Source organism: Chlorocebus sabaeus, chromosome 3 (genome assembly GCF_047675955.1).
Source record: "Chlorocebus sabaeus isolate Y175 chromosome 3, mChlSab1.0.hap1, whole genome shotgun sequence".
Taxonomy (NCBI): domain Eukaryota; kingdom Metazoa; phylum Chordata; class Mammalia; order Primates; family Cercopithecidae; genus Chlorocebus; species Chlorocebus sabaeus.
In genome coordinates this window covers 26,666,547-26,694,287 of record NC_132906.1, presented here as the reverse complement: position 1 = coordinate 26,694,287, position 27,741 = coordinate 26,666,547, and the positions used below count along the sequence as shown (strand labels likewise).

General features: G+C 37.8%; 1 protein-coding gene across 3 annotated transcripts in view; it reads right to left on the bottom strand.

Annotated features, from left to right (window-relative positions):
- Positions 1 to 4,650: 4,650 nt before the first annotated feature.
- RB1 (RB transcriptional corepressor 1) overlaps positions 4,651 to 27,741 on the bottom strand; it is a 175,571-nt gene continuing 152,480 nt past the window's right edge. The window contains exons 18-27 of one of the 3 annotated variants that reach the window (XM_073014065.1): positions 27,385 to 27,503; positions 24,013 to 24,158; positions 20,575 to 20,720; positions 16,632 to 16,736; positions 15,417 to 15,530; positions 15,162 to 15,325; positions 13,205 to 13,235; positions 9,748 to 9,890; positions 9,195 to 9,244; positions 4,651 to 6,540 (exon numbers count right to left, since the gene is read on the bottom strand). In XM_073014065.1, coding sequence (XP_072870166.1) covers positions 6,482 to 6,540; positions 9,195 to 9,244; positions 9,748 to 9,890; positions 13,205 to 13,235; positions 15,162 to 15,325; positions 15,417 to 15,530; positions 16,632 to 16,736; positions 20,575 to 20,720; positions 24,013 to 24,158; positions 27,385 to 27,503 — 1,077 coding nt within the window. In that variant the 3' untranslated portion in view covers positions 4,651 to 6,481. Of the gene's footprint in view, positions 6,541 to 9,194; positions 9,245 to 9,747; positions 9,891 to 10,096; positions 12,911 to 13,204; positions 13,236 to 15,161; positions 15,326 to 15,416; positions 15,531 to 16,631; positions 16,737 to 20,574; positions 20,721 to 24,012; positions 24,159 to 27,384; positions 27,504 to 27,741 lie in introns of those variants that run through there. The other 2 variants (XM_007960381.3, XM_073014061.1) reach the window with 2 other exon arrangements.

Genomic DNA, 27,741 nt, shown 5'->3' with positions numbered 1-27,741 from the left:
TTATTTTTATTTTTTGAGACAAGGTCTTGCTCTGTCACCCATGCTGGAGTACAGTGGTGTGATCTTGGCTCACTGCAACCTCTATCTCCCAGGCTCAGGTAATTCTCCTACCTCAGCCTCCCAAGTGGCTGGAACTACAGGCACATGCCACCAAGCTCGGCTAATTTTTTTTTTTTTAAGACAGGGTTTCACCATGTTGCCCAGGCTGGTCTTGAACTCCTGGATTCACACAATCCACCCACACCAGCCTCCCAAATTTCTGGGATTACAGGCGTGAACCACCATGCCTGGCCCAAATTAAGTACTTTTTTTTTTTTTTTTTTTTGAGACCAAGTCTCGCTCTGTCACCCAGGCTGGAATGCAGTGGTGTGATATCGGCTCACTGCAACCTCTGCCTCCCAGGTTCAAGCGATTCTCTTGTCTCAGCCTCCCAAGTAGCTGAGACTACAGGCACACGCCACCATGCCCAGCTAATTTTTGTATCTTTAGTAGAGACAGGGTTTCACCATACTGGTCAGGCTGGTCTCGAATTCCTGACCTCAGGTGATCCATCCACTCTGGCATCTCAAAGTGCTGGGATTACAGCCATGAGCCACCACGCCCTGCCCAAATTCAGTACATTTTAAAAGCTCCACACGTAATTTGATGTTCAGCCAAGAATGGGAATTAGTGGTTTAGCCCTTAAAACTTCTGACGCCAAACAATAAAGAAGAGCTAGTTTTAGATCTGAGAGATGACAGATGAGTCCTGGGTGTGGGTACATCTATCTGAAAAAACATGCTTTCTTTCTGGTCTTTGAGGATAGGCTTGCCATTGACACTCCTATGGGAAGGAAAAAGATCCCCTTTTAAAATTTTCCTTCTAACAGATGAGTGTTTGAAGAACCTTAGTGATATGTGAGAGAAAAGGTACATTTTCATAAGGATACTACTTTAGAAATTAATGGATTCTTTTCTTTTTGCACAAGTTTATCTTAGATTTTCCCAAAAGTTTTGTTTCCTCTCTTGCTCACACAAGGAAGTCGATGTTTTAGTGCTTCTAAAATAATTGTACACTAATTTACACAGAGAAAGGTTAAGATTTTATAGGAATGAAGAAGTGCCCTCATCTGCTGGTAGAGGTTTGTGAAGATGCCATGGAATTCGTTTTAAAAAACAAAGGTTAAGAATGTTCAGTATGTTCTTCAGGCTATAATTCATGTAAATTGCCAGTCATTCTGGACCTTAACATGGAGAGTTTTATTTAGAGGCTGGATTCTTAACCAGGAATAATGAAAAGAGGCAATTACAAACTATATAATCTTAACTATCTTATTATGCACCCCCCCTTTATTACATCAACAGAGTTGGGAGAATCGTGAAGAGAAAGGAAAAGATCAAATCTTACTGTTGTTTTTAATTCAACCTTTGTCAAAACACATAGAAATACAAAGCTTACCAATTTTCTCAGTTAATTCAGTTAAAAAGAACATTTTGTATTTAGGAAGTAACTGAGGTTGGTCTGTGTAATAAATTTAACCTTTCATATTGTCATTATTTAAGATGACAGTTGTCATATGTCAGTACTAATATAAATAGTCCCAAGATAATGGACACACAAAAAAGTATTGAGAATGGATGACTATGCTTACTGTGTATTAAAAGAGCTTGTTTTAATCTCATGTAGACATTATACAGTGCTACCATAATATATTTCTATTTAAGAAGCTACACCTATGGTAGAAATTTAATATTTCTGGAGACAAGGTTTGAGTTGTCCTGTAAAATATCTATTTAGTCCAAAGGAAAACTCTACTGAAACTTTACCTATGCTGTGTATACTATATTGGCCCTAAAATGAGGAACAAAAATATACTTCTAAAAGCAAGTTTCTATGAAATCATCCAGATGATAATAGAAATAGTATAACCAGTTTCCTCCCAGCCATTTGTACCTTTAGAAAGCTGTAATGAAAAAGTAAATAGGCCGGGTGCGGTGGTTCACGCCTGTAATCCCAACACTTTGGGAGGCCATAGCGGGCGGATCACCTGAGGTAAGGAGTTTGAGACCAGCCTGGTCAGCGTGACGAAACCCAGTCTCTACTGAAAATACAAAAAACAGTTGGGTGTGGTCATGCGCTCCTGTAATTCCAGCTCTTCAGGAGGCTGAGGCAGGAGAATCGCTTGAGCCCGGGAGGTAGAGGTTGCAGTAAGCCAAGATCATGCCACTGCACTCCAGCCTGGGCAACAAGAGTGAGACTCCATCTCAAAAAAAAAAAAAAGTAAATATATTAATTTGAATTTGCCCCTTTTATTATAGTATTTATTCATTGGAATACTAAATTCATCTCTAGAAGTGAACAATTCTCTGCCATGCAGACAAAATTTTTTAGTGTAATTTAGGCTGCTGGATTTTGATGTGACCTAAGAGACTGCATTTCATTTAAGATCCCTGCGCAATATAAATACAGCCTACTGAGATATGCTTGCTGCTTTTCCTGCCCCGCACACTTTGCCTTTCTTCCTTCAGGAACAAACATGTCGCTGTTCCAGAAGGAAAGAATTTCATCTGCCATGTTTTTGAGAAATCATATACATTTAAGATAATCCCTTGTCTGAAACCCTTGGTGCCAGATGGGTTTCATAATTTTGAGGGAGTTTAGAATGATAATATGGTGCATATGCCAAATAATACATAACACCTAAGGCGGGTCTGGGTTAGCTCCCAATCAAACATATTAATATTTCTGCAGTGAGTATTCCAAGAGAATATTCCAAGTATGATAAAGATTATAAATAGCTCTGTGCCAGTTTACATATGGTTCTGATGCCATATGACTTTTGGCATAAAACACACAGAATCACTTGGCTTTTAAAGCTTTCTCAATTTTGGAACTACAGATAAAGGATTAAAGACTTGTAATATACACAAAGGCCTTTTATACTTTGCATTAGACGAAGAGAGATACTTGAGGCCCATTTTACTATGACCTCCTAGTTGTTCTTCAGACATACCAGACATACTCCTCCCTCTCTCCGTGGAATGTTTGACTCCTGTTTGTGTCTGGCTCACTCTCTTGTCTCCTTCAGATCTTTGCCCAAATATCACTCAAGTCTTTCCCTGACCACTCTCTTTTAAATTTTAAAACTCCTTTCCCTACCAGCCTTCCTTGCCCTTCTCTTTGCTTTGTTTTTCTCCACAGTCGTTAATACAATCTCACATACTATGTATTCCTCATTTATTCATTCGTTTGCTCTCTTTGCCTGAAACTAGAAAGTCAGTTCTGCAAGGATGGGGATTTTAGTTTTATTTATTCATTGTTATAGCTCTAGCATTTACAGCCGTGCCTGGAATACGGTAGATACTAGTACATGGCATTTTAAAAGAGGAAGAGAGTGTTGTTTGTTTTCACATACTTGGAAAAATATGGAAAACATATATTCTGTTTTTTCCTCTACAGATGGACTTTCTAGGTACTAGATCTAAAGTGGTCAATAAGAATAGCTAGGCCGGGCGCAGTGACTCACTCACACCTGTAATCACAGCATTCTGGGAGGCTGAGGCGGGCGGATCACGAGGTCAGGAGATGGAGACCATCCTGGCTAATACAGTGAAACCCCATCTCTACCAAAAAATACAAAAAATTAGCCGGGCATAGTGGCAGGTGCCTGTAGTGCCAGTTACTCGGGAGGCTGAGGCAGAAGAATGGCATGAACCCGGGAGGTGGAGCTTGCAGTGAGTGGAGACCGCACCACTGCACTGCAGCCTGCCTGGTTGACAAAGCAAGACTCCATCTCAGGAAAAAAAAAAAGAATAGCTAGGCTGATGGCTACAATCTGGGGTGGAGAGTGGCTAGGAATGGGGAGACAGGTAACAAGAAAGGCAATTTCAGATGGTGGGAAATAGTGATAGATGGATGCTGTTGCACTTTTGAAGGACAATGATACAATACAAAGTGATGATTTTAGCTTGGTGGTCAAGGAAGCCCTCTGAGCTGAGTTCTGAAAGACAGAAAGGAACTGGCTTGCAAAATTGTGGGAAAAGAGCATTCTAGGCAGAAGGAGGAAGAAATATAAAAGCCTAAGGTAAGAATAGGGTTGGTATTTTAAAGAAAAAGGTTCAGTGTGGCTAAAGCACAGTGACAAGGAGAAAATTCTACAGGATGAGGATGGGAAGTCAGTAGGGGCTTTATATTTCCTGTTAAGTACTTCAAGTAGAGGAGCAATGTGAATCAATTTATATTTTTAAACAATCATTTTTGTTCTTTATGGAGTTTGACAAGAAAGAAAGAAAGGGAACAGGGAGACTGGTTAGAAGTCTTCAGCAGTGGTTCAGACAAGAATTAACAGATGGTTCCTAAGTTGTTGACTTGATACGTGAAATGGAGAAAGACCAGGGTAGAAAAAAAAAGACTTTTGTTTGATTTTAGTTTATATTTTGAGACATTGGGTAGAGGGGAGTAGAATCAAGAGTTCTGTTGGCTATAAGAGCCTTGTCCTCTGTGAAAAGATCAGGGCTGAAGAAATAAATTTGGAAATCTCTAGCATATAGAGCCCCTTAAAGGCTGAGAATGGATGAGATACTAGGAGAGTTATCGTCTATCTATCTTCTCCTAGATAGAGAGGAGAACACTAGTGTACTTCATACAAGGAACACAACATCAGACCAATAAGACTCTTAACAACTAATTTATTTTAAAATAGACAAACTATTAATTGTAGAAAATAGTAACATAGCAATTTTAAATGTATAGTTTTAACCAATACAAAAAAGCAATAAAGCAATAATATCTGAAGCATTATTTAAGAAATCTCAGTACACGATCTCTGAAGTTCCTAAAATTCTGGCACTAATTCTAATGTGAACTTAGAAGCAAAAGACCCAGAAATAGTAAGCCCTTGACCTAAAAACTAACTGATTTGTATGATATTCATGCAGAAATTAATGATGAAAGGGAGTAAAGTTTTCTAGTGCCATTGTTATCAAAATAACTGTCAAAATAGTAAGTTTGAAACTTAATTGAGCATAAAATAAAATTTTGTTTTCTAACAAGACCAGATTTCTTTTTAAAAATAATTCTGAGTTAGACAAAGTGATTTTCCTAAAAGCTAGCTGAAGCTACCTATTTTAAATTACAGCATCTCTAAATAAGTTAATCACACAAGATAGTTTAAATACACCTTTAGGTGTAGGGGAGGGGAGAAGCGCCTCTTTTTCTAATGCAGCTGTTTTAATTTGAAGCTTTCGCACAAAATCAGATAGAAACATTAATGCCTAACCCATAATGACCCTTGATTACTTGTAATTTTGGACTAGAAATAATGTGGCTTTGAACATGCCAGTGTTCGACCATACTGACTTAAAAAAATAAAAGATAGACAATTGCCAGTTGAAAAGATACATGGAAGACATGTACCATTCCAGGGAAAACACAAACCTTCCCAAATTAAGGAGGACAGAATAATTTTGAGATGCAATTAGACAAATCTCTATGAAAAAAAAATTAAGGCTCCTATAGTTAACAGTCTGTTTATGGAGTAAAATTAATTTGTGTCTTAATTCTTCAGGACCCAGAAACGTTAGAAAGTGCACTTGGGATATACTGTGTTAGGGTCCTCTATATCTAAGATCTGGTAGAGCACTTTACTTTTTCAAGTACTAGATGGGTACTTTATAAATTCAGTGATCTGAATGGTATAAAAACCAGGAGTACTATCAATAATCCTCATTTAAAAACGTAAGTTGGATGAAGAAAATAATCAGTAAGTTCTTATAAGTTCTGAGGTATGAAATCTGTGTCAGTAGTATGATAGTATCATGTGTTTATACTTTGCTTCCAGCTTTTATTTAATTAAAAGCAAAAATTTATAAAACAAGCACACAGTATATCAGATTCCAATAGTAAAATAAAATCTAATGTGTAAAATTAGTAATTTTTTTCTAATTTCTAATAATATCCATTTTTGCAGAAGGGTTCAGGATAATTTGGGTGAATGGGCAGTCAATCAAATTGCATTTGGAAGATAGGACACATTTGCTAAGGGTGTTCATGTTAAATTAAAAAATATACATATAAATTAATAAAAACAAGAGCAAACATCACATATAGGCTACAAAAGAAGGCAAAGTAGTCAGACAGGCATGGGTTATCAGGACTCCCACTCTAGGGCGATTCTTACTATCCATAAAGCACAGCAATTTTACTTTGGAAGTGGAAACAATCTGCTACAATTTTTTAAATGGCAGGATTTACACAAGATTTTTCAATCTTGTATAAATAACAATGACTAACATTTCAAGTGGCTTAGGAATCACCCAAACAATTGCATCTGCACACTTTATATCCACAAAAAGAACTGAAAGATATTAAATGTGGCCATAAACAGAACCTGGGAAAGTTACACAGTCACATCTGTCAAAGACAATGAATCCAGAGGTGTACACAGTGTCCACCAAGGTCCTGAGATCCTCATTTCTCGTCCTTGTTTGAGGTATCCATGCTATCATTCATTTTCTGCTTTTGCATTCGTGTTCGAGTGGAAGCTGGAAAAAGGATGAAGAACTGTTAACAGCATTGGTGGTACTGGGTAAGCTGGCAAGTGGCTGCCATACATATGATGCTAATGTCAAACTGATGGCTCTCAGGACCTTGCAAAAAGCAGTGGTCTTCATTCTAGTATTTGACAGTACTGTAGGGAGTTACAGTAAACAATAATTTATCGCATATTTCAAAATAGCTAGAATTGTAATGTTCCCAATGCAAAGAAAAGATAAATGTTTGAGGTGATACATATCCCAATAACCCTGATTTGATCATTACACATTGTGTACATGTATCAAAACATCACATGTACCCCTAAAATATGTATAACTATGATATATCAATTTAAAAAAAAACTACCCCCCCAAAAAGCAGTGGTCTCCAAATCTTTAAAAATCATATATCCCTGTGAGTAAATTTTTTTCCAAGCCTGTACCACAAAAATATGTATGCGTGTACAAATTATAAAACACATACCCCAAGCAAACATTAAAATGAGATAAATAGAACTTCTATTTTATGTACCCCAAAAGATGGTCTTGCATACTTCCAGGTATGTCCCATTTTGCAGGCCACTACTCTAGATATGAGGTGGTTGATGCTTGGCATATACTTCAGCAGACTAGAATACTCAGCTGGCCCAGACCGAATATGCCAGAGTGAGTAGTGGTATTCTTTACAAAGCTATAGTTTCCCTTATGTTTGGAGATGCCTTGCAGGTACTGCAAATACATCAGATCATAGCTCATTTAAACTGGGCATAGAGTTTTGTTTGTTTGTTTGTTTGTTTGTTTTTCAGACAGGGTCTTGCTCTGTTGCCCAAGCTGGAGTGCAGTAGCATGATCATAGCTCACTACAGCTTTGACCTTCTGGGCTCAAGCAATCCTATTACCTCGGCCTCTCCAGCAGCTGAGACTACAGGCACATGCCACCATGCCTGGCTAATTTTTGGATTTTTTTGTAAAGATGGGGTCTTGCTATGTTGCCCAGGCTCGTCTTGAACTCCTGGCCTCAAGCAATCCTCCCACCTTGCCCTCCCATAGTGCTGGTATTATAGACATGAACCATCATGCCTACCCGGGAATGGCCATGTTAAAAGCATGTTATGAATTACAATAAAGACAAAGCCAGGATACTTATTTTAAATTTCTTAAAAATTCTTAACTTGATTTTAGAGGTAGGCATGAGCTCTTTATAAAGAAGCACATTTGGAAAAATGGAATGCCCTTTCATTCTGGGCAATCCAGCATTGTATGATGATCTTTCCTAAATGTAATTGTTTAAGAAAAGCTGAAGAGCATCCTCGAGACTCCATCTCAAAAAAAAAACAAAAAGAAAACAAAAAGAAAAAAAAAAAAAAAGAAAAAGAAATGCCTTAGCCTCAGGGATTAAAATTCTGGCTGCTTTTTCACAATTTTGTAGATGTACAAAGGTCCTGAACTTTGGCCTGGCAGAGGAAGCTCACCACCATAGCTAAGTGTGTCACTGGGAAATGTACTAACTATAGCAACTGAACTCTTCTCTAAGAAAATATACATGTTTTTACAGCTTTCAGCTCCTTTTTAAGTGCATATTTGTGGGTTCCAAAATGTTTCCTTATGTCTTCAAGGCCTGATTTTGGTTATAAGCCTCTTGTCTATTTTCGTGTACGGAGGGGAAAAGACACAACTATTTAAAAGTTAAAATAGGAACATAGAAGTTGACATAAAATCCAAAAAGAGATTCGTTTATAACTAGAAGATTTTGTTTTAGTTCCTTTTAATTACACTTTAAAAATAATACATAAAAAAATTCTTTTAAATATCTTATTTTCAAAGTTAGTATCTACAAAGATGTATTAAAAGAAAGCCTCTCATTTTAATTGGTATTGTTCTCATTAGTGTGTCCTGTGCCCTAGGAACGATACTTTTAACACCTATCTCCTGAATATTTGTCTTCTTTCAAAATCCCAGTTCCTTTTCCTATCAATGGGTCTGGCAGCAGATACCGGGAAATGTTACACTCACTACCATAGCTACCTAAGACAACTCAATAGTAGTCAGTCAACATTTTTCTCTTTCCTGATGTGCCTTCCATCTACTATACTTGGATTAATTTTTTTTCTAGTCTCAGAGTAGTTTTGAATAGAATTCCACTTACCCTAACATTATATCACTCTGTATAACTTGAAAAATGACACAGTGTTCTTTATTAAAATTCTGATTTCCAGTAATGGAAACTTTTGTTTGAAATTGTTTTAAGATTTGCAAATAAGGAAAGTTTAATAATGGCAGAATCAAAGGTTATTCCTTAAATAAGGGTGATGATGTTTACATATGCTAGGTTTATAAAGCCTTTCCCTATATCTAATACTCCTAAGTAGTTCCTCTTTGTAGTTCTGCTAACATATTTTGTAACTGTAGCTATTTGTGTTGAATGTGGTCAAGCAATGTTTCACTTCTTAGTCTTTCCGCACGAAAGATCATAGGAAGAGTAAAAATGACCTTCACTTTGCATCAGACATTTAATCCACAAATGTTTGTAGGTACATAATATAATCTTGATTGAATTATATTTTAAATGCATAAACAAACCTGCCAACGGAAGAGATTATACATTCTTTTATAGAATGAAAAGACTTCCTGCGGTGTCAACAATTGTTTCTTTCATTTATACAAGGTGAAATAAGTACTTACTCATTTCTGCCAGTTTCTGCTGAAATTTGGACTCCCCTGGGAGATGTTTACTGCAGATTTAAAAAAATGTAAAACATTTCATGTGTATTTGTAAAAGGAAAACTCAAATTTCCAGTAACTGACGCTTTCGATGTCTTATTTTATGCTATTATTTTAGTGAGTAGTTTTTAATTTTAAAACTTAAAAACCATCTAAAACATAAATGTCACAAATTTATGATGCTATATATTTTTTCAGTGGTTCTTACAAAACATAGTGGTTAATATTTTTAAAGAGTAAACATTTTTAAATTTAATGTTAATAACAAAATTTTTTGAATAGCTTTGTAAAAAAGATCAGGGTTTACTAGTTATCTTCACTGCATGTTGGTACACAATTTGTAAGGTGTTTTTAACTTTGCACTACCCTCATATCTATTATTTTGAGTCATTCTCACAGCTGCCAAATAAACTTGGCATGAAAGAAAGTGGTATAAGTCAGGAGCAGTGCTAAGACTCTGGATTCCCCAGATGACCATCTCAGCTACTGGAAAACATTAAAAAATGGTTCCTACCTTCCATCTGCTTCATCTGATCCTTCAATATCAAAGCGTAGTTTTTTCAGTGGTTTAGGAGGGTTGCTTCCTTCAGCACTTCTTTTGAGCACACGGTCGCTGTTACACACCATCTGATTTATTTTCTGGAACTTCTCAGAAGTCTACAAATTACATAATTCTTTACTTTAAATCATTAAGTGCCAGTGTTTTGTAGTTAGCAACCTCAAGTTATAGTTTGAGGTGTGTCAAAAATCAGGCAGAGGTAATCACTTCATTTTAATTTTCTGCTTCATTGGACCAAATAAAATATATGAAATATCTAAAAATCAGAATAACTACCTAATTCCCTCCCCAATTAAACACCCACTCTTTGTAAATCCTCCTGTCTTTTCCCATGCAGCTCACATTCTTCCTCCAGCAACTGCCTACTCTGCAAGTGCTGGTTCCTCATTTTCAGGACCCACCATACAGGACTACTTTTCAGAAGTAGGCAAGTCAGAATAGCTTTCTGGAAACTTGCTTTTGTCATTTTTTTTTTCTTTTAGGCTATTACATAACCAGAGGGAAGGTCACAAGAATTTGATAAGAGATGATGTGTTCAACGAATAATAATTTTTGATTCACTTTGTGGGTATTATGTTGACAAGTCATATAGACTTTCTGATAGACATTATATCTGATTTGACTGATAGATTCAACAGTGAGAATTAGCTTTGCCAATTATGCTTTATTTTCCAAAAATTAAATAAGTGAATTCTCCCAATATTAAATTCAAAACAGGTTTTGATGGTAAATCTATCTGGAGCACATATACAATTAAACAAAAACTAAATCTCATGCTGCTATTAAATGTATAATATTTTAAATTATCAGCTTTAAGATATGGAAGTACATTCAACTTTTTCCCAATTATTTTAGAGGTTATGGCAAGCAAAAATGTTTGAAGACCACAATGTGATACCTAGCCAGCTCCAACTGTCCTTATAAGGTCCCATAGCTCCTTTGTAAAGCCTCACAGCTGCAGCCCATCATGAACTATTTGTAACGCACATTTTAACATTTGGTCATTTGGCATACAAACTTTTACCTCTCCCTAGTTACTTGAGGCAGTGTGGTGGGCAGCCTCTCAGATGGCTCCCAATGACCACACCTCCTGGTATTCACCTCCTTGTGTAATCCTCCTCCCCTCATGTGTGGGCTAGATCTACTGTTGTCTTGCTTCTAACCAAAATAATATACCAAAAGTAATGGGCTGTCATTTCCAGAATTAGATTACAACAAGACTGTGACCCATCTACCCCTCTCTTGCTCTTTATTTCCCTGCCTCCCTCAGAGTCCCTGCTCTGGGCAAAGGAAGCTGCCATGTTGTGAGTAGCAAGTAGCACTATGGAGGGGCCCAAGGGCAAGAAACCAATAGAGGGGCCAACAGGCATCGAGGATCAGCCAACAGCCGTTTGAGTAAGTCTGCCAGTGAATGCTCCTCTAGTGGAGCCTTGAGATGACTGCAGGCCCTGCTGACACCTTGATCACAGACTTTGGAGAAACTCTGGTCCAGCTAAGTCATGCCTAGATTATTGACCCACAGAAATGGAGGTAATAAACGTTTGTTTTAACTCACTAAGTTTGGGGGTAATTTATTATGTAGCAATACATAATATAGGCAGTCTTCGCATTCCTATAAGAATATAAGCTTTCTGGCCAGGCGCAGTGGCTCACATCTGTAATCCCAGCTATTTGGGAGGCTGAGACAGGGGATCATGGAAGCCAGGAGTTCAATACCAATCTGGCCAACATAGCAAGCCCCTGTCTCTACAAAAAATTAAAAAATTAGCTGGACATGGTAGTGCATGCCTATAGTCCTGGCAACTTGGGAGGCTAAGGTGAGAGGACTGCTTGAGTCAAGGAGTTTGAGGTTACGGTAAGTAGGTGACAGAGGGACACACTGTCTCTAAAAATAAAAATAAAAAAATTGAAAATATAAGCTCTCAGGGGAGTGGAGATGGTGCAACATATTAATAGTAATGCATACTGAATATGGGACTGCTGAATTAGTGACTTTAATGGAAGGCCAACTAGTGTTGTAGATTTGCAGCCTAGAATAAATGTTTCAAAGCTTTCCCTTGGATCTCCTAGAATGAAGCCCTGCCACTTTCATTGAGGCAGGATCTCATGTAAACAATTCCTAATCAGTGTACCAGAAAAAGAATATCCTAGAAGTCTGAGAAGTCTGAGAGGAAGGACAAGCAAAAAGTGCATATGTATGGAAGGAGACTAGTAGGCAGGGACAAGCTGGTGACATTTGGATATCGGGCTTACATTTTGGAGTATCTCATTTCAAATCACACTCATAATGAGTGAATTTCAAAACTGTTTTATAAAATTCCTGTGAGGTTACGTACATACATACATGGTATCATAGAGAGATATTTGGTCTTTGTCCCCGGTTCCTGGAACAGAGCTCCTAAAACCCTTCGAATTTCCTGAGTGATAAGGGTAATGGGACCCTCTTTTGTTCTAATGAGGTGATACTTAGTGCATAACTAGCTAATTTAGGATGAAGCTGGTTGCCAGAAAGACCAGGTCTGGAGCAGAAGCTTGGAACTTTCAGCCCCACCCTCTATCCAGGGATGGGAGGGGGTTGGAGATTGAGTTAATCAATTATGCCTACATAATGAAACCCCTATAAAAACCCCTCAACAATAAGGTTGGGAGACCTTTGGAGTTGGTAAACATGTCTAAGTGCTAGGAAGGTGGTGCACCCCAACTCCCCAGGGACAGAAGCCCCTGTGCTAGGGACTCTTCTGGACCTCACCCTATATAATACTTCTTCATCTGGCTGTTCATTTGTATCTTTTATGATGAACTGATAATAGTAAGTAAAATATTTTCCAGAGTTTTGTGAGTAGTTCTGGCAATGGATCACACCTGTAAGGAAGAGGCACTATTGGAACCCCCCAACTTTGTATCCAAGTCAGAAGGAAGTGTGGTGTAGCCTGGGGACCTGATGCTTGTGACTGGTGTCTGCAGTGAGACCAGTTTTGTGGGACTGAGCCTTGAACCTGTGGAGTCTGATGCTGACTCTGAGTAATTAGTGTCAGAATTGAATTGAATTGTAGAACACCAGAGAGTTGAAGATTTGTGTGAGAAAAAAATCTTACACATTTGGTGACAGCAGTGTTATGAGCAAAAACAGCTCACGTATATATGTATGTATATACACAAATGTATATATGTATTATATAATCTCAAATGAATATTTAGAAAAGTTTTGAAGTTCACCAATTAGGAGTATGATTTGAGATTAGGAGTATGATATATATATATATATATATATATATATCTCATAAATTTCTATGCAATATGCCTGGATGAGGTGTTTGAATAATTACATTTAGAAACTCGAATTATAGAAAGCTTTAATTTCTTTTATACTTACAATGCATACTATTATATTTCATAGAAAGAAAATACTCACCCCAAATGATTCACCAATTGATACTAAGATTCTGTCAAGTTAAGATGAAATGCCAATTAGTAATAAAAAATCATATACAATTTTGCAGAGACGAGCATAGATACATCATTCTGAACTATTAGGAATACTAAATTAAAGGTTACCTCTACCCTAGAACTACTGACAAACTATATTCATTTGGGAATTATTGTAACAGTGCCCATTTAATCATATACTCACCTAGTCTCTTAGTTTTACAGCAAAAGTTATAAGTCTGCAAGAACATATTCTGCTATTGCCCATATTTAGGGAGGGCAAAGGAAAGTTTCAAGTTTACCCCTACTGAGTTCTTCGTAAATCAATGGGTAAGTTATCAAATTTCTTTCATATTTTCTCATTTAAAATTCAAGTAATATTTGGAAAAAACTTACAATATTAAGTAATAATCAGAATTCTAATTAGCCTCTATATTGATATAGTAAAGGCTATCATATATCATATATAGAGTCAGAAATCTTTATTAGTCTGTCTTTATTTGAACCATATAATTTATGTTCTTGATAATAAATCTGAAGAACATCATTAGACTGACATGACTCAACAAAGATTTGAAAACATGAACACAGAACTAGTGAATATAGAGAATTTTTTGTCCTCTAATTCCTTGATAAGTGGCCATCATTCTACATATAATATTTGATTAACCAGAACACCTAAATGTACTAGGTAGTGTTAAGATGCTCTCCTAATGCCTGGTCAATGATTTATTAGTTAGGATGTTCAGAATGTGACTTTCTTGCTAAAGAATACCAACACAGAATTTATTTCACTAAGGATCAGCAAGTAGCCATCATTATCATCATAATATGGACTAATTATCACTATTAAAGAAAACTACCTAAGTATACATTTTCATATAGTGGCATGGAACAATGTAAATTTTCTTAAATAGACATGACGTGGCATCTTAGCAGCTTAGAACAAGTAGTAGGTATCAGTACACAGATATCCAACTACAAGAACACCAAATAAATAAAGGATGATACAGAGGCACGTGAGAGCATTTGTATCATATTGCCAATTATTTCTCACTTCATATTTTTCTGTAGAGTTTGAAATTTTTATAATGAGTACGTACTACTTAAATAATTAAATATACCATGCAAATGTTTTCTGAAAGGCCAACATATTCCCCTTTTCTTGCCCATTAGGTACAACCATATGGGCTGATAATTTCTGAGATGAGACTACATTAACTATACTAGCTAATCTGCCTCCTACTTTACACAAATAAAGTCAGTTTCAAATAGCCCGTGATAACATATAATTAGTCAATTGAAGCACTTCAAAGCCAGAGAGCACTTGTGGTTGGATGTGGAAGATAATATAATGATTTGTAGTTGCACACAACCTTTCATCTGAGCATTTAAAACAGCTTCATACTCATCATTTCCCTGATCCACAGCACCCTTGTGAAGTAGAGATAGAGACCTGCCCAAGGTAAAGTGGTAAAGTGGCCGCCAGCAGGATTAGGAATGGACTTCTAAAGACTTAATTGACAGTAATCTACATTTAATATAACAAGCAAAATGAACAAAATCCACAGGAAGCAAAATTTACAGGACATCCAATAAACTACAAACTAAAAGTACTCAACCTAAAGTAAACTGCTTTGTTTAGCAGATTGGCTACTTAGAAAAATATGAAAGTATTTTGAAACATACAACCAAACTGGTTCTCAAATTGTTTACAAAAGAAGATACCCTAACAGTCAGGAAATCTGATAAGTAAATGTGTAAACTCATCCAAGTAAATACATTTTCTTTCTCTCCATATTCTTATTATGTTACTTAAATAAGCAAATAGAGTTTCAAGAGTCTAGCTTATTTGAAATGAAGAAAGCTTTACATTTTTTATTCTTGGATCAAAATAATCGCCCTCTCATTCTTTACTACTTCCATAAAGAGAAAACACACACCTTGATCTTGGAGTCATTTTTGTTGGCGTTGGCAGACCTTCTGAAATTTTATATGGACTCTTCAGGGGTGAAATATAGATGTTCCCTCCAGGAATCCGTAAGGGCGAACTAGGAAACTTGTAAGGACTTCGAGGAATGTGAGGTATTGGTGACAAGGTAGGGGGCTAGAGCAAAAACAAAAGTAGACCATTTATTTAATGTTTTGGTGGACCCATTACATTAGATTTTTCCAGTCAAAGGATACTTTCGACCTACCCTGGTGGAAGCATACTGCAAAATATTTGTTTTCAGTCTCTGCATGAAGACCGAGTTATAGAATACTATAATAGAATCATACTCCTCTTCTTTGATCAAAACACGTTTGAATGTCTGAGAAAGAATAGTAGAAAAAAAAAAAGTAAAATTTACTTGTTAAATGAATTTTAAAATTTCTACCTTTAGATTTTCTTTTCTAATAGTTTATAATACTTTTTGACTGATAAGAAGCACATATTATAAAAGAAAAAAATAATCTAAAATTACTTCTTAGGCTTGGATTATAGCTGCTCTCCGAGAAGTGAAATGTCACAGAATGATTGAGAGAAATAGCCAGGCAGCAGCAGATGGAATAGCTGGCCATCTAAGAAGACAGGAGTAGACAGGCTAGTAGAATGGAAAGCATGATCAAAGGGAATCAAAGGGCCAGAGCTGAGCGAAAGCCAATAACATTATGTATCAATATTTGGACTACATTCTCTGGCCTGTACCTCCTGGTATTCCCCCCAATCTATAAGGGTTTAAGTATGCATTACTCAATTGCAAGAAGTAGACATTTAGTAAAGGCACTATATTTTAGTGATAGATTTCACTCAAATTTTAGGTAAAAACACAGAGGTTATATCAGATGCCTCTGATATATACAATAAAAATGATTGAATTTAGAAAATAACTTCAAACATACAAACAAAAATGACTTGGTTTGTATTACTTTTGAAAACTCCAATAATAAATGGGAAAAATATCCCACAACTCACTTTCCACAAAACAATATGAAATATGTCATACCAAGTATATTTTACTACTACTATTTCTCTAAAGGGAAGGTAAACCAGAAACACAAAATGTGTTTATACTGAACATTTTTATTATTTATTTGCAAGGCTGCATTTATATTGGCTTTTCCTATAAACTAATACAAATAACTTCAAAGAATATCTAATGTTCTATGACTCATGTCAAGTTTATTACAAATACCTGCCTATTACAGGGATAAAGTATTACTTATTAACTTTATTAAAAAATATGGATATGGATAATTTCATTATTTGCCTTATCTTTCCAATTCTATTTAAGTTACAAATAAATAATATGAAAATTTTTATTTGTGAATTTACAAAATAAGGTCAGAATATATGATCTCATTAATGAATAAAATTACCTATGTTATAGATACGGATTTATCAAAAAAACTTACTATGGAAAATTACCTACCTCCTGAACAGCATGAGGAAGATCCTTGTATGCTGTTACGATGATTTTGAATTTAAGGTCTATATTCTTCACTTTGCATATGCCATACATGGAACACATCATAATCTAGTAAATAAATATGATGTAAAAGTAGTCAGAATTTTATTACATGGTTTTGTTCTTAAAAAATACCATTTTCTTTCTTTTAGCCTCAAAAAAGAAAAGTTTAATTTCCTAGAGTTATTTCTTTCCACACTGAGCTCAGTTTGAAATTCTACATGAAATGTTTAACCCAAAGTGTGTTTAAAGAACAAAATGCAAATCACCAAGGCTCAATTATTCAGGACTGATCACCTGGCTTGTAAATTACCCTAACTTTGGCTCTTGTCCCTTACATGTTTCCCAGAAAAGCTGAAACTAGAATCAATCAATTTTGTATAACTAGCACTTTAAAAAGCCAGATGTGAAAACGTTTCAAACTATCAGATAAAATAATATTGAACACACTTGGTGGCGGTGGTGAGGAGGCCATGGTGACTGGAAGGGCATGTAAGAGAGTCTTATGTGTTGCTGACAATGTTTTGTTTCCAGATCTGGATGCTGGTTATATAACTAAGTTCAGTTGATGAATTTTCGTTAGAATGTATCCTTTTGATACACAGGTTTTTACATATGTGTATTACATTTCAATAAAAGATATTTTAAATGCAAAACTAAGTTCTGAAAATGATTCCCTGTGACTTTAAAACATCAGACATTATTTGTATGAACTTTACAGCCTAATTTAAGTACTCATTACTTCTAAAACATTCTTGCTCTTACCTACTATTGCCAAGAGTGCCAAATAATCATCTTTTGCTTGGCATCCTACAGCCAACTGTAGACAGTGTAGTGCTGGCATAAGAATACCTTATGTAGATCAATGAAACAGAACTGAGAGTCCAGAAATAAATATTTACATATTTACAGTCAACTGATTTTTTGACAACTGTCAATGAGGAGAGAAAAAATCTTTTCAAAAAATGGTGCTGGAACAACTAGTTATCCACACACAAAAGAATGAAGCTGGACTCCTACCTCAACTATGTTAAAAAATTAGCTCAAAATGGAGCAAAACCTAAATGTAAGAACTAAGACTATAAACCTTTTGGAGGAAAACAGGGATAAATCTTAACAACTTCAGATTTGGCACTGGTTTCTTAGATACGACACTAGGGCATCAGTAACAAGAAAACAACTACATAAATTAGACATCATCAAAATAAAAAACTTGTGTTTCAAAGGACACTACCAAGAAAGTGAAACAACTCACAGAAAGGAAGAAAATATTTTCAAATTATGTATGTGATAAGGGACTTGTATATAGACTACATAAAGACCCCTTACAGTTCAATAATAACAAGACAAATAACCCTATTAAATAGTAGGCAGTCTGGGTGTGGTGGCTCATGCCTGTAATCCCAGCACTTTGGGAGGCCCAGGTGGGTGACTCACTTGAGCTCAGGAGTTCAAGACCAGCCTGAGCAACATGGCAAAACCCTATCTCTACAAAAAATACAAAAATTAGCTGGGCGTGGTGGTGTGTGCCTATGGTCCCAGCTACTCGGGAGGCAGAAGTGGGAGGAACACTTAAGCCAAGGGATTCGAAGCCGTAGTGAGCTATGATCATGTCACTGCACTCCAACCTGGGTGACAGAATAAGACCATGTCTCAAAACAAAATGGGCTGGGCATGGTGGCTCATGCCCGTAATCCCAGCACTTTGGAAGTCCGAGGCGGGTGGATCACAAGGTCAGGAGTTCGAGACCAGCCTGACCAACATAATGAAACCCTATCTCTACTAAAAATACAGAAATTAGCCAGCGTCATGGCACACACCTGTAATCCCAGCTACTCAGGAGGCTGAGGCAGGAGAATCGCTTGAACCTGGGAGGCAGAGGTTGCTGTAAGCTGAGATCATGCCACTGCACCCTAGCCTGGGCGACAGAGCAAGACTCTGTGTCAAAAATAAAAAATAAAAATTAAAAAAAAAAAAGGGCAAAGGGTCTGAATAGACATTTCTCTAAAGAAGATATACACATGGCCAGTAAACACATGAAAAGGTGCTCACCATCACTAGCCATCAGAGAAATGCAAATCAAAAGCACACTGAGATGCCACTTTTTACCCACTAGGATGGCTATGATAAAAAAAAAAGATTTAAAAAGTTGGTAAGGATATAGAGAAATTGGAACCTCATACATTATTGGTAGGCATGTAAAATGGTATAGCCACTTTGGAAAATGATCTGGGCATTCCTCAAAAAGTTAACATAGAATCATCATATGACCTAGCAACTCTACTCCTAGGTATGTACCCAGGAGAAATGAAAACATGTACATAAATGTTCACAGTAACATTATTCATAATGGCCAAAAAGTGGAAACAACCCAAATGTTTATCACTTCATGAATGATAAGCATAACGTGGTATATACTCATACAATGAAATATTATCTGGCAATGAAAAGGAATGAAGCACTGATACAAGCTACAATACAGATGAACCTTGAAAACATGCTAAATGAAAGAAGCCAAACACAAAAGACCACATATTATATAATTCCATGTGTATGAAATGTCCAGAAGAGGAAAGTCCATAGAAAACAGATTAATATTGTCTTGGGCTGAGGGGGTAGGGGAATAGGGGGTGACTGCTTGAGGGTATGGAGTTTCTTTCTGGTGTGATACAAATTCTAAAATTGATTGTGGTGATGTTTGTACAACTCTGTGAATACACTAAAAACCACTGAATTGTACATTTTAAATGGGTGGTTTTTATGGTGTGTGAATTATGTCACTAAAGCTATTAACTATATATATGTGTGTATATATATATTTTTTTTTAATTAGAAAAAAAATTTTTTTGAGACAAGGTCTTGCTCTATTACCCAGGCTGGAGTACAGTGGTGTGATCTCAGCTCACTTGCAACCTCCACCTCCTGGGCTCAAGAAATCCTCCCAGTTCAGCCTCCCAAGTAGCTAGGACCACAGGTGCAAGTCACCACACCTGGCTAATTTTTAAATTTTTTGTAGAGATGGAGTTTTGCCAGGTTGCCCAGGCTGGTCTCAAACTCCCGAGCTCAAGCGATCTGCCCACCTCAGCCTCCCAAAGTCCTAGCATTATAGATGTGAGCCACCGCACCCAGCCAAAAGTATATTGTTCTTATTAACCTATTTTATAGAGAAAAAGGAGGATATGAAAGATAATTCTCTCACTGTAAACTAATTGATTTCATTCATTCATTCAATAGGTATTGTTTTAAATCAACTGATTCTTAAGTCTCATGCTTTTTTCACCCTAAAATGATATCTAGGTCACTACTACACAGAAAAAGCCTATAAGAAGATTCTTCACCTATTTTTTTACAGGTAAGATCTTTTGTGTCATTAATTAAGTAGTTACTAAAATATACTCTTGAGTGTTAAAGCTTTAATTTGTAAGAATTACAACAAAAATGTAAATGGTAGCCAAAAAATGAACATATATTAAGTCTAATAAATTGATCTAGTTTCTCATTTGAATCTAATATTTTCTTTAGAAATCACTTAACAAGGCTGGGTGCGGTGGCTCAAGCCTGTAATCCCAACACTGTGGGAGGCCGTAGGCAGATGGATCACCTGAGGTCAGAAGTTCGAGACCAGCCTGGCCAACATGGTGAAAACCTGTCTCTACTAAAATACAAAAATTAACCAGGCGTGGTGGTACACGCCTGTAATCCTAGCTACTTGGGAACTTGGGAGGCTGAGGCAGGTGAATCACTTGAACCTGGGAGGTGGAGGTTGCAGTGAGCCGAGATTGCACCACTGCACTCCAGCCTGGGCAACAGAGTGAGACTCCATCTCAAAAAAAAAAAAAGAAAAAAGAAAGAAATCAGTTAACAAGTAAGTAGGGAGGAGAGAAGGTGAAGTGCTTGATTTTCTTACTTGGTCCAAATGCCTGTCTCTCATGAGTTCATACTCATTCTGCAGCGTATGCTGGAAAAGGGTCCAGATGATGTGTTCTAGTTCTGGGTGCTCAGATAGAAGGCGTTCACATAGTGTATTTAGCCGGAGATAGGCTAGCCGATACACTGTGGGGATAAGAAGAATTAGTCATTTTTACTGTTCATTTTGAATTACAAGTAGATTTTTTTCAAATCATGAAATTGCTCTGATTATAATGCTGTTAAGCAGCATTTTAACAGAAACCTCATTTCTGCCACTCTTTTTTTCCCCCGCCAGAGAAACACGTTTACTGGTTTATTATGAAGGATATTATAAGGGATACAAATGAAGAGATGCAGAGGGCAAGGCATGTGAGAAGGGGCATGGAATTTCCTTGCCCTCCCCAGGCATGCTTTTCTCCAGGAACCTCCAGCTGGGCAGATATCCAGAAGCTCCCAGAACCAGGTCCTTTTGAGTTTTTATGGAGGCTTCACTATGTAGGCATGAGTTTTTTTAAAAAAATAGGTGTTTGGGGGAACAGGTAGTGTTTGGTTACATGAATAAGTTCTTTAGTGGTGATGTTTTAAGATTTTTCTACTACTATTTTCCTTAAAAATAATTGATTCCTTGTGTTAGTACAGTTCTAGGTACATATAAGGCAGAATGATACATGCTGAATTAACTATTATGGCATGAAATTGGGGCAGTGGTGGGAAGTAGTGGAGGAAAGGTCATAAGAAATTAGGCCAATCCAGTAGGGTTTGTTTCAGTTCCATTAATAATCACTCACCATTGGTCATTCCGACTATCAATATTAAAGAGGAACAATCTTTTTTAAAATTATATAATTGCCAGTGTCTATGAATTTTTCCAGTCCTAAAAAAATTAAACCACATATTTCTCTATAAAATACCAATGGAGCATACTCTGTTGAAAAATGGTAAACTTGTAGATTACCTAAGTGTAAAATGACTGCAATATGTAATTTATTTAGTCTATAAAAACTACTGAAAATGCAAATTTGGCAAAAATGAATCCATAAAATTGAATTTTCCTTCATCTACTTTAAATATCATATAAAGACCCTTTATATGTCTCTTTCAATGACTTGCATAAGCTAATTTGAAATTTTTAAAGCTAACAATTTATCTCAGTGGTCTTAAACTTTAGCATACATCAGACTTAGCTGGAGGATTGTTAAAACAAGGTTTTGGGGGCCCTATCTTAGAGTTTCTGATTGAGCGGGTCTAGGTTGGAGCCCCAGAATTATCTGTTCTACAATTTCCAGGTGATGTGGATTCTGCTGGTTGGGAATGACACTTTGAAATCTACTGCTCTAACCTAAGGATAATATCTGACAATATGCCTGTAAAGCTCAGCATAATTCTTACTTGAATAAAATCAGGAAAAAGATTATCATGGAGGAACATGACCTTTTACTGTCTTTCAAAGAGCTCCAAGTGGGTGTACACTAGGAAGTATATACGCGTGCACAGACACTCAAATTAACCTCCCCACCCCACAATATATATACACACTCAGAGAATGCTACATGACCTGGTTACTGACCTTCTTAAAGGTCCTGAAAATATCCACTAAATGTGTCTGCAGTAGGCAACAACACACTACTTTTGTATGTACATCACACCGGCTGCAGCAGGGAGGCATGGATGGGGCGGCATGCTCCAGGAAGCCCGGGGAAGCCGGGGACAAGTAGGAACCCCGCCCCTTCCGAGTAGGGACAGGAGCTCCCCAGTGCTTCTGCAGCTGCCCAAGCCACCGCTGCGGACCCAGGCATCCCTGTGCTCTCAGGGCTGGGGAGCAGGTGGGATCCCATCCTCCCCGGTGCAGCTGCAGCCACCCAAACCGTGGCTGTGGACCCAGGCATCTCTGTACTCTTGGGGGCCCAGGAAGGCACCCCCCTCACCGCCACCCGCCCTCGCAGGCTCAGAAGTGCCTGCTCCCACTGCCTGGTTTCTCCCTGCTGCCAGCGCCCACTCCAATCTCAGAGCAAAGTCAGGGCTGAGCCTGGGTGCTGTCGCAGCCCAGCTAGGTGTGCGCACGCTCAAGGCAGCGCTGACACACCAGCCCCCTGCCGCCTCAGCCCTCTCCAGACTTTGGGCGCTGACAAGCATGGGGGAAGCCAAAGCGGGGGCTGAGGGCAGCTTGGCACTGGCCTGCAGGTGCCCCTTGGTGCATGGATGGTGGCAGGAGGCAGATGGGCCTCCTGTTGAGGCCCCACCTTCAGGCCAGGGAGTGCCTGAAAGCTAGGAGTGGGCGCTGCCAGTCCCACAGACCGGAGTGAGGACTTGTGGTACCTTTTCTGGGCCCACTAGTGGCTGCCCATGGACCAACTGGTACATACTTTCTCCCCACTGAGGCCCATAGAAGCCCGAGGCTCAGCCAGAGCAGAGCAGAGGATGAGACGATGGGACAACTAGCTGCAGAGAGGAGCTACCCTCTCTACTGACAGCTGAACACTTGTCAGGACCAGCTGCTGCAGAGAGGAGCTACCCTTTCTGCTGAGAACTGAACACTTGTTGGGACGACCTGCCTGCAGAGAGGAGCCACCTTCTCTGCTAGGAGCTGAACACTCATCGGGACATTGTGGTTACAGAGAGGAGCTGCCCACTGTGGGTCTTCTTTAAGCTGTTCTATTGCTCAATAAATCTCCCCTTCATCTTGCTCACCCTCCACTTGTCTGTGTACCTCATTCTTCCTGGCTGCAGGACAAGAACTCAGGACCCACCAAATGGTGAGGCAAAAAGGACTGTAACACAAACAGGGCTGAAACATGCCCCTTGCTCACCATGTTGCGGATAAAGAGAAGAGCTGCGGCCCTTTGGGCAGCCCAGAATTGGGAGCTCCCTGAGCCAGGGCTGTGACTCCCTCTTTGGGGTCCTGTGGTTTCTGGCATCTCCAAGCTTCTGGGGGCCACTTTATTGTTCCCCGATGCCAGCTGTGGAAACTGCCTGTGGTGTGTCTGGTCCAGCTGCAGCCTCACAGAGAGCCAGCACCTGCCTGCCCCGCTGCAGGAGCCGGTATTTCTGACTGTGTGCAATGGCCAGACCTCATGCTTGCTCACACACCCCTCTCTGTTCCACGTCTGACTTGCTCCTGGCTGGCATGGGACCCAGGCCGGTAGTGTGAGCCAAGTGCAGCCTGTCAGGCCAAGGGGGTGAAATGAGCCCAGTGGGCCTGAGCAAAACTCGGTCAAAGGCGCCACCGGCCACAGAGGTTTCCGGCCAGAAAAACGACTCTGAATAGTCAGGAAAGATCTCACAACATTATCATTTCCATTTTATAAATGAGGAAACTGAGCCACAGAGATATTAAGTGACTTGCCCAGTAATGTACCTAGAAAACAGAAGAAACATGATTTGAACCCAGTCAGCCTAGTTTCAGAGTCCATGCTCTTGAAAAGAATCATCTACTAACCTTTTTTATAAAACAGTGAAAGAGAGGTAGATTTCAATGGCTTCTGGGTCTGGAAGGCTGAGGTTGCTTGTGTCTCTGCATTTGCAGTAGAATTTACACGTGTAGTTGAACCTTTTTTCTTTGGAGATCTTACAGGAGAAAGATACCTAGATATATTTAAAGGAAAAGTCTTCATCTGAAGTTGGCTAAGAATCACAGACTATACACACACTTCAAGGTTGTATACCCAGATACATCTTGTCTATTTAATTGGTATTGTATATCAAATTCACTGAGCAGACTACTTAAATGTAAGCTGGGAAAGATATATTAATAGGAAAACTGCTTGTCATCATCATATCTAACTCTATTTTAATAAATGGCTTTTCCTGGGGATTGCTGCCTTATTAGAAAAAATAGCTATATATGTATAATGTACAATTTTAATAATTATAGTGGGATTGAGACCATAAGATGATTCCAGCTAAAAAAAAAAAGTATTGATATTAGTGTTACCTTGTTTTTGTGATTCTCCCCAAAATTTTTTTAGTTGTAACTAAATATGGTGATAACTTAGATATGGTTCATATCTAAGATTTCAGTTACACACACAGATTTACACACACCTAAATCACACAGTACAGAATTCTATGAATTAATACTTCAAATAACATTATTCAGACAGATTTACACCTGTATACTAAATATGTCAGGCATAACTCAAGGCAAGGATACTAGCAAATACTATCATTCTGTACTGCCCCCTATTTAACAGAATAATCTAGATCTACTTTCTGATTTTCTTTTGGTAGTTGGCAAACAAACTTATTTTTAAAGACATAAATTTTAAGAACAAAGGAACAGGAAGTAGAATTTGTACCTTACTATGGATGTTTCTACAACATGTAGTATATTAACTAGTACACTAAGAAAAGCAACTCATTATCACAATGATTTTAGAAGGACCAGTGTCTGGTCTATTTTCCACTTTGGATTTTCATTCAGTTTACTGACAGTATCGTAAACTGGCTTAACTTGGGCAAAGTTAGTCTCTGAAGTTCTAGGTGTAAATATCCAATTACCTACCAGATATAACTACTTGAATCTCAGACTTAATAAGAACAAAGCAGAGCTCTAGATTTATTTTCCCATCTCAAAGAATAGCTCCACATTACATCTAGTGTCTTAAGTCAAAAATCTAGGAGTTATTTTTAATTTCTCCATTTTACAAATTCCTGAAATCCAATGTAAAACGAATGTAAAACCTATTAATTTATCTCTAAATATACCCCAGATCTCTCCATTTCTATTTCTAACACCATACCTTAGACCAAGTCACTTACATCCCTCATCTGAACTACAGAAATAGTCTCCAAACTGGTCTCCTCGCTTTCTGCCTTGCCCTGTCCCTTTCTTTTCTCCAAACCCACCTGTACTTCAGATAGCAGCCAGAGAGTGGACCTTTAAAAATACAAATTATAGCAAGCTGCATTTCTGCTTAAATGGCTTCCCACTGCCCTTATAGAATCCAAACTCCTTACTATGGCCTGTGGGGACCTACAAGATCTACCCCAGCTTGGCTCTTCAGTCTCATCTTGCACCATTCTCCTCTTCCAATACCCCAGCCACACTAGGATTTCTTTCTTTCTGTTCCTAAATCCAACTAAGTTTGATCTGCCCTACAGCCACTGCACTTGCTGCCTGGAATGCACATCATAAAGATTTTTGTCTGGCCAGCATCAGATTGCCCTTCAGGTGTCAGGTCAAAATATCACTTTTTCAGAGAAAGGAAAGTGCCACTAAACATTCTATCACCCTCTCCATTTCTCTCTTTCACAACACTCTGTTTATCTCTTTTATAGCACTTACTATACTCTAAAATCATCTTACATCTTGGTTTACTTGTTCACTGCCTGTGTTTCTCCTCCAGAATGTAAGCTCTATGAGGGGAAGGACCCAGGCCATCTTACTTCTGTATTCCCAGTGCCTACACCACTTCCTGGCAGTTAACAGATGACTGCTTCTTGAATTTAAAAAAAAAAAAAAAAGGCTTAACTTCTTTATATAAAGCATTACTTAGGAAACAAATGTATGCATGAAGGCAGGGCCTCCATATGCCAGAAACACTTTGGGTACAAGTTAGCATGAAAATGACGTCTCTGGAAAATGGCCCCTGCACTAATACAGAATACTGTAATGTCAGTTCCTACACACAATTAAACAGAAACAAAATATTAGGCACATTTCTGTGAAAGGCAATGTAGCTACAGTGATTAAGAGCCTGGGCTTTAGGATTAGATAGCTTGGGTTTGAATTCTGTTGACCTTAGGCAAGTTATCTTATTTCTCTAATTCCTATTTTACATTTTAGATAACAGGCTGACAGCAGTATCTACTACCTTACGGATTGTTATGAAGATTAAATGAAAAAATAAATCTTAAGTACTTAGGACACTGCCCAGCACACAGTTAGTGATTGCTTTTGTGAAAGGAAAATAAACACTTGGGACCCCAATTCACTATGCCAAAAGGAAAAAATTAAGCTGAAAGCTGAGTCACGCAAGAGACTGCCTTTCCTTTTGTTCCCACACAAATAAATACAGATAAAAGGTTAAATACCTCTACAGATAGCGACTCTAAGTTCACCTTATCTTATGTAAAATGTCAATTCACTCAGCATGAGATGGATAGATAATTGAGTATTTCTCTACCAGCTTTTTTTCTCTTGCAACATGTGGATTGCCATACCCTTTTTTCTTTCTCCTCCAGACTGACTTTCCCATTTAAATATTGGAGCCCTCAAAATCATCATTGGAGAAAGGCACAGATCTCTCTCCTGGGCATGTCCTTAATCTTGGCAAAATAAACTTCTACATTGATTGAGACCTGTTTCAGATACTTCTGGGTTTGCATTTTCTTTTCCCATCATCATCATCAGCACACAGTAATCAACTGTGTATTAGTCCACATCCTATACTTCTCCCTACATTTATCCTATGCTTCACTCCAAATGGTCTGACATGCACGCTCTGAAAAATGTTTTCTGCTTCCTTTGATACTTTTGAGTTCATATCATTCTGACTCTTGGAACACACTCCTCTGTCTCCTCTATCCTCTCCAGTTTCCATGTTGAAATCCTATTCCACCTAAACTGCCAAATCTGCCATGAAAACTGCTCTCATTATGCAAATCCTAGGTGATTCAGTAGCACTCTGTACTCTTTTATATGACTTTATTTGGGTCATGTATCTTTTATTACTAACTTCTTAAAAACAGAAACAATGTATTATTCAAAATTCTATTTCCTACAGTTTCTTTATAGAACCTTACATCGCACTTATGCTTAAAATCTGTTTGTAGTTTGAATGGTCAACATAATATATATTTTGCTTACATATCTGCTGCAGTGTGATTATTCTGGAGAGGAATATTAAGAGGACAAGCAGATTCAAAGTGATCAGTTGGTCCTTCTCGGTCCTTTGATTGTTTAATAAGATCAAATAAAGGTGAATCCTATAAGAAACATGATGAGATTAAAACCACATTAGTAAGCATAATTTTCCCAGGTACATATCAAAATCATATTGTTTGACATGGTAAGCACTATGAATTTTAGGCACAATTGAGGGTGGTAATTTAAAAGTCAGAATGAAATATTTTTCTCCACTTCGAAATTCCCAATTGACAATTTTTGTACTTTACACACACAAAAAAGTAGAAAAATGTATAACCTTCAATGCTTATATTAGAA